Below are 8,005 nucleotides of genomic sequence, written 5' to 3'. Positions count from 1 at the left end.
CTTTCAGCTTCATAACCATTTACATTGGCAGTAGTTTTTATAATTGCCAGAAAAACAGGTTACTTGTTTCACTTTTCATATTTTAGAGTCCTGTCCAATTATCTTAACTAACCATCCAACTCTTTGTTTTAGTTACATTAAGTCATTATTTAAAGCTTTGTTTTAGTTATGATGCACACCAAAACCCATGAATACATTTCCCAATATTAAGATTAAAAGCACTTGAGCTAGTCTAGCTTCTGGGACTTAATTGCTCTCCTTAATCATTAACCTAAGCCACAGTCTGTATGGCTCCTCAAGAAAAACTCGTAGGTCCTAGCTGTGTGACACTTTCTTTTTCCTATTTACTACCCTTCACAGCCCCTGCTTTATCAGGGGTGGGCACAACACTGTATTCTACCTTTACCTGTATTAATTTTTCCACTAAACTAACCTCTATCATAATCCTTTACTAATATTGTTAAAACCTCTTAGTCAACAAAATTCTATTTAAACTAACGCTATTATTGTATAAAATTATTATTTCAATTAAACAGTACAGCTTAAGAGGAAATCATCTCTATAATAACCCACAGGTAAAAATGCCGGGCAGAAGGGGATATTTCCATGAGATAATCACACTACGTTGAAGGCAGTGGGGATCTCCCCACACCCATTCACACCATGCCAGATACCAGAGAAAAATGGCAGTGGCAATCATGTAAATGCACAGCAGTAGCAAGAGACATTCTGGAGCCCAAGACCTCAAGGCCTTGCCTATCGGATATTCACCAATCAGAGCCTTGCGTTCTGGTGACCTAACTCCTGGAGCTCAGTTGCTACCTGCTGCTCCTCTGCCATGGCCACAGTAACATTCTACCCAAGGACACTAACTTTTAATGTTAAATTTTTGCTTATGTATGAGTAAACTTATTTGTCTTGCCTGCCTATATGTCTGTGCTGCACGTGTGTGCCTGGCTCCTGAGGAGTCCAGGAAAGGAAATCCAGGAACTGTTACAGAAGGTTGTGTCCCAACATGTGGGACAACCAAAACCAGGTTCTCTGCAAGAGCAGTGAGTGATTTTCAACTTGATCCACCTCTCTTTAACCTCTAAATTTTAGTTTTTACATTTACTTTAATAAGCTGAAAATATTTTGTGAAAATATCCAAGGGCAATTCAAATAAATTATCACAATTTGTAAGCGAACACCTGCTGTTGCTAAGGTCCTTGGGAACAGCTCTGTTTCTCATTTGCTGTCTGTTCCCACCCTTGTGGGTGTCACTTTTCCCAACATGGCATTGACATGCTAAATCTGACCCTGTCCTCCATCCACAGGCTGGATACAACCCTCCTGACATCACCATGTGCATGGAAGACACCTCTCAGAATTGACACCTTCCCCTCACACCAACCACTGAGGGAGCAGGAACCCTCATTCCTGGTGCTCAGGAAGCATCCTACGACAGCTCCAGCTCTTTTCTGCCCTTCACTGCCAAAAGCCATTAGATCTGTCGGTCTGAGCTTCCGGCTGTGGCAGCACACACCCATGTCACTGCTCCTCCTCCAGGAGGCAGAGTAGCTTCCCCCCCCCCCAGGATAGCTTTGGTCTAATGTTCCCTAAGGTTTATGTGTTAAAGCCTGGTACCCAGCTGGCAGTGAAATGGGTGTGATGGATTATGTAGGGAGTGGGGAAGAGTGAGATCACTGGACGTGTGCACCTGAAATGGATCTTGGGACCCTGGCTAATTCCTCTCTGTCTCTTTTGCCTCTCCTAGCTTTCATGGGGTGAACAGGCCTCTACCACACGTTCCTGTCACCACAGCCCCATGGCAAGGGCCCATGACCATGAAACCTATGAAATCATGAGTCCAGAGAAACCTTTCTTCCTTCTGAATTGTTTTCCTCAGACATTGGGTGACAGTGACAAGCACACTCTTCTTTCAGCTGTTCCAGGATGTATTAGCAGACAAGCCTTGGGATTCCATTAACATGAAAATCCAGCCACAGCTCTGCTTGTTTCTCACCATGCCCTATAGATTAACATCTTCCATTGCCCTCCCTCTGCCTCCCTCTGCTCTAAATCTCAGTCTTTTTCTGTGAGTACCACACTGTAGGCCAGCTTCTGCCTCTAAGCCATTGGGCACACTGTTCTCCAGTCCATCTCCTGGAGGCCTCTTCCTCCAACAGACTCAAAGAGGCTGCTGCTTCTCACTTGAGAGCTTTCCAAGCATCACTCAAGTGTCACCAACCCCTCTCCTGCATCAATTGTCTTCACACTCACATCTCCAGTTGACATGTCCTCATTCATTGCATATTTTTATTCCTGTTCTCATCTTTACATCAGTCAGTCTTTGGTAACAGAAATGGAAGCAGTTCTGTGTCCTGAGGTATGCCTAGCACCCATGAAAATGGTCCATATGTAGTAATATTGTCACTTCTGCATGTGATCTGAGGTGCATGACAAGCACATGCCTACCCAGAGTAATATACAGCTAGAGGCTGAGGTGCTCAGGTAAGGGACAGGGGGAGAGGTTGGGGAAGGGCTCTGAGGCATGGAGACTCACAAATATACAATTTTCCATATAGGGGACTGGGAAGGCCGAGTAAGCAATTCATGATGCAATGAACAGAGAACATTGGGAGAAGAGTCCAGCAGCACATAGACCATGCAAGGCTCTCACTGCAGGCTGTGATGACTGCCCATCTCCATCTATGTGACGGTTCAGGATTGTTCAGGCAGTGGAGGAAGTGAGTGATGCCTCCATCTGGAAGATCATTCTGAAGGCCAGTGTCAAGAACATAAAAATAGTGGGTGGAGGGAATTGTGTGACTAGGAACATTTGAGGACCAGAGATGACCAGAATTCAGATAGAGAACAGGGTAAGGGTAAGGATGGTCCAGGATGAGGGGAGGGGGGAGAGAGAGAGAGAGAGAGAGAGAGAGAGAGAGAGAGAGAGAGAGAGAGAGAGGGCCAGGTGGGGGGGGAGGGAGAGGGAGAGGGGGAGGGAGAGCAGGCAGTGGTTCATGGCATGAAGGGTGGAGAGAGCTCATGGTAGAGATAAGACCAAGAGCACCATGGTGCTTGGCAGGGACAAGGATTTAGAATGGGATTGGGCAGCTGACCTGTGGCCATGCTGAGCCAGGCAGGTCATTCTATGGTCTTTACAAAGAAGGTCCAAAAGGAAGTGAGACAGATGCAGGGCTCTGCTTCACTCACCTGAGAACTAACTGGTGGCCATGTCTGAATAGTCCCTGCGCACTGCTGCCCTCGCTGTCCTCTTCCTACGTGACCTCACTCTAAGTGAAGAGACCAGGAACATCTCAGAGGACACTCTGGCAGCCACCTCCCCAGTGTCCTTGTCAAAGGCTGGATGGGGAACTGAAGAAGAGACATGCGCTATCCCCAAGATATCCTTACTGAAACCAACTTCTTCCTACATGAGCGACAGCTGGGGTCAGCATCTGACTTATGGGGAGTTCTCACTGCCTACAATCCCCTTACCTGTCCCCACACCCCAGACCCTTTCTTAGTACCCTAGTACTGGGACTCTGGTATTTAGCATCAGGCAGCTGCCTTTCCCACACATTTTCCCTCTCTCAGGGGCAGCACTCACCTGAGAATAATGAGGCACAGCCCAAGAAGCAGGACTTTAACAGCTGCCTCTACCACAGCCACCAGAACCACCTCGGCCATCAGTCCTGATTTCCCTGCAAAAATGTGGTCAGTGCTAGCTAGCATCATGGGCTAACCACCGCCCAAAGACCTTTCTTTCTCAGTAGGATCCAGTCCTCTAAATGCCCCCTCATCTCTGAACGTAAGACCATATAATCCCAGGAGTACCCCACCCTACATCATGACTATCCAGAGCTCTGAACCAAGTATGTGGATGTGCACTGATGTGAGGCAGAGAAGGGCCCACACTCTTCCCTTGCTGTTCAGTGACCAGGAACCCTGGATCCTTGACACTCACGCTTTAAGAACAGGCTCAGAGATATGTGATGAGATCCAAGAACATTCTGTGCAGAGCAGGTGAATTTTCTTTCATATCTTAGGTGCATTCAAGGTAGCTCTAACAACCCATGAGTTGAGGACTGTATGGGACTCAGAATGAGGTCCTCATGGGCCCTGCTCAGCCTGGCAGAAGGGTTACTGTCAACAGTACAAACCATATGAAGGGATTCTCCTTCCAGTAAAGTCAGTGTTGAGCCATTTCTCAGGGCTGCAGTTGCTGGAGAGGAAGAGTCATGGAGTCATTAGCAACAAAGAAGAGAGGGGGAGATCACAGAAGGAGATGAGTAAAGATTCAGTGTGGATTTAGCCACACAGGTACAGATGAAGTCCCACCCCTACTCTCTCTGTGTGTGTGTCTGTGTGTGTGTGTGTGTGTGTGTGTGTGTGTGTGTGTGTGAATTTTTTACTATTTGTATAAGTTATGGAAGGAGCCTTGTGACTCTCTTAAACCTTTTCAGTTTCCCAGATCTTATAAATTCCAGTAGTTCCAGGAGTCATGAGCGTCTAAATGTTCTGGTTTGGAAGAAATATCAGCTTGTAGGCAGAGTACATCTTGTGGTCCAGGAGTGCTTGCTGGAGGAAGGATATCTGTCTACCTCTTCCCAGAGTCATAAGTAAGGGTTTGAAACCAGAGCATGATGAAGGTAGAAGAGGATTCCAGAAGGGACAGGGAATGCAAAGCTGCACCAGGGCAGAGCACATCAGAACCACACAGGAAGGACCCTCAGGTTGAACGGAGAAAAAGACAAGGTCAGGGTGGCAGACACTTCCGGTCCATCTTCAGGAGGTCAAAGATGAAGTGTGTGTGTTTTAAGAAACTCACATGTGAAAATTATAACATGCATATGAGTAGGTCAATGTGACTATAGAAAATTCCTTCTGCTTTTTACAAACTACTGAACTCCAAGAAAGGGCAATTAGGATAGGCAATTATAAATGTGCATTTATAATTAACTTCACAAGGAATTGGTAACTTCTCTACCTTGGAAAGACTGTTCAAGACAAAACAACAAAAAGTGAATGACTCTGGAAATCCACATAAAGAATATTCCTAGCAGTTCCAGGAATGAAAGAATTGGTGACTGAGATGGGTCTGGTGGTGTGGACAGACCTGGATCCCATCGCTCAGAGAATCACAGACAGTGCCAGCCTGGGCTACATACCTGCACCTGGTCTCAACTATGTCATTAAGGTATGACAAACACAAACTATGAAATAATATGGAGGCTCTGGGAACATGGCAGAAGAAGAGGAAGAAAGAATGGGAGATTGGGAGGATGGAGAGGAATGCTGTGAATCAATGTCTCCTGGGCATAACATGGCTGCTTTATCCGTGACCTGTGGCTGCCTGAACAAGACCTGCACTAGACTGGGCCCATCAACCTTCCAGTTATGGATGGGGTAGGGGTTCAGAAGGTCTACTACCCCTGAGAAGTTAATGTTGCTGACAGGGAGTAGGGGAAGAGTGGGGAAGAAATCAGAGTCCTTAGTAGTTCGGCCACTGGTAAGTTGCCCTTGCTTAAATAAACAACTCCACCCCACGCTCATGGTGGTAAGCCTAATTAAATGCAGTGGGCCACAAACAAAAGACATGAAGGCAGGAGGGGGCTTGATAAAATTGTGAAAGAGCAAATATATTTTTAAAAACCACATAGACATTTCCATTGTCACTCTCTACTGGTAAAGTACAAAAGGTCACACCCCACACATGGGAGGTGAGGCTCTAGAAAACACATGTTCTCATCCCACAGTGCTGGAAATATAATGATGGAAAATATCCTACCACTCCTCTCAAAATTTGAATTTATTCCACTGATCAACTCACATTTGTGAACAAAGATTTACTGTGTATTTTTTTGATATAATGAAATTAGTACCATGGCTGCCTATTAATACAGGAAGCCCTTGGAGACAGAGTTCATCCATATATGATGGACCAAAGTCTTGGAAAACAAAGACCATCTAAGCTCTTAACATTTAGTTCCCTCTCAGACTTTCAAGTTCAACTCAGCCTGTGTAGACACTGATTACACCTTGAGAGGGGACTGAGATGCTTGGGACAGACCACCATAGGTTCTGAATATTTACCCATGTGGAAGTGTCTCCTCAGTCACTCAAATCAAAGCTGTAGGGGAAGAAAGAGCTGAAGCTGTAGGCTGATCGAAAAGATGGATGAGACAGACCAATTATGTCTGTTTGGCTACGTTAATGCTTCCCTGCGCTGTTGTGATCAAGGTGAATGTACAGCTCTCCTAGGAAGTAAGGGTTATTTGGGGATAGATGCTCAAGTGGACAATAAAGATTCAATGCGGAGAAGATACTGTCTCTTGTAAAGGGGTCAATGTACGTAGAGTGAATCTACTATGGAGAAGGACAGGATTTGCCCTTTGATGAACAGACTCTGCATCCCCCATCCAGAATGCCTTCTCTTACCTGGACCAACTCCTTCGTAGACAGTCATGGTTAGATTCTTTGGAGCATCTGAGAAAGAATGACACAGTAGAACCATTAATGGGAAGGCTAGGTGAACACCCTTCTTCTGGCCCCACTAGATGCCTAGGTGAGGATGATGGGGTTCCATCTGTTTCCTTCAGTTCCTGATCTGCCCACATCCATATTCAATGACCAGTGTACAGACCTTAATCTCATCCCCCACTGTCCCCTTGGACCTCTATCCATTGAAGACACGGTGACCCAACCCAGCCTCACATGACACATTGAGACGGATGGTCATCCTTGTGGTCACACCAGTTCCAGGCAGGGTCACCTGACAAGTGAGGTTGGTGCCATGGTCCTGGGGCTGGGGGATGATGGTCAGCACTGAGGAACCAATGGCATTGGTGCTCAAGAGTGACATAGAGGTACAAGTCCAGGAGAAGTTGGGGGGCTCACAGGCCCAAGGCGCAGAGCAGGTCAGGTTGCTGGGACGTCCAGCCTCCAGGGTCTCCGGGATAAGGATGTGGGGGGTGTTAGTGAGGGCTGGTGAGGAGAGGGGAGAAATGGAGAATCAGTAGGGGGTGAGGTACAGCTTCAGGGGAAGCCCTGGCTCTGATCCAACTCCTCCCCTGAGCCCTGATGCTCAGACCCAGTGCTCCCAGGATGGAGTCCTATCCCAGGACTGCCCTGTGGCACCCATAGCTTTCCCTGGTGGCTTCTCTGCAAGCCATGTCTGACCTGTCACATGCAGAGTCATCGTGTTCCAAACATAACTATACTTCACATTTCCTCCTTCCAGGCGAAAGAAGTATGAGCCTGTGTCCTCCTTCCTGGTCTCTCTGATGTCCAGGGAGCAGTTGTTCTTCTGTGGGTCTCCCAGCAGGAAGAATCGGCCCTGGGTCTCCTTCAGTGCTGGCCTTTGTGGGTTATTTGTGGCCACTGGGAAATCACGCCAAGTATTGGCTCCACTACGGAACCAGTATCCATGAATCGGGTCTTTGTAGGTCCATTTCTCTATGGCGATGGAGAACGTACAAGGTACACGGATACACAGGCCCTCTTGCACCACCACCTCCCTTTCCACACTCAGGGTGTAACCCTCCACGGCATCACGCCCACCCTCTACCCCTTTCATTCCCCAGAGCAGCAGAAGCAACAGCAGCATGTCCAGCTGAAGCTACAGGGCCACCAGAAGTCTGACTCTCTGGGCACTTCTCTGAGGAACTAAGAAATGCAAAGCCTGGAGGAAGTCCCACTGGAAGCAGGGGGAGGCCATGACAGGGGCTGCTGTGGGAGGAGGAGCTTGGATCTTGAAGATCAGCCACCCAGATCTCCTGAGGCCAAAGACGGCAACTGCCTCCCCCAAATTCACCCGTGTGGGGTCTGATCCCATCTTCTCCCTCTCTGCATTGACCTTGGCCTTTGAGTGACATGTCCTGCCCAGTGAAAATGGGTTTGCTTCATCCAGAGGCCCGAGAGCCTCCCCTGAGGCTGATGATATTGGCGGAGTTGGGGACGGATGTAGAGCATAGGGGAGAAGAGGACCTGGGAGATGCAGGCTGGGGGTAACCAGCCT

General features: G+C 47.6%; 1 protein-coding gene across 1 annotated transcript; it reads right to left on the bottom strand.

The window, feature by feature from the left end:
• Positions 1-669: 669 nt before the first annotated feature.
• LOC114683922 (sialic acid-binding Ig-like lectin 12) lies at positions 670-7,668 on the bottom strand. The gene is made up of 6 exons (XM_037200018.1): positions 7,168-7,668; positions 6,703-6,972; positions 6,427-6,474; positions 3,596-3,689; positions 3,199-3,278; positions 670-2,759 (listed from the first exon to the last, which is right to left on the bottom strand). The coding sequence occupies exons 1-5, from the start codon at positions 7,592-7,594 to the stop codon at positions 3,206-3,208; spliced, it is 912 nt and encodes a 303-aa protein (XP_037055913.1). The 5' UTR covers positions 7,595-7,668; the 3' UTR covers positions 670-2,759; positions 3,199-3,205.
• Between the last annotated feature and the right edge of the window lie 337 nt (positions 7,669-8,005).

This window comes from Peromyscus leucopus, chromosome 1, assembly GCF_004664715.2.
Source record: "Peromyscus leucopus breed LL Stock chromosome 1, UCI_PerLeu_2.1, whole genome shotgun sequence".
Taxonomy (NCBI): Eukaryota; Metazoa; Chordata; class Mammalia; order Rodentia; family Cricetidae; genus Peromyscus; species Peromyscus leucopus.
Note: the sequence above shows the minus strand (reverse complement) of the source record. Positions and strands in the feature narration are given on the sequence as shown.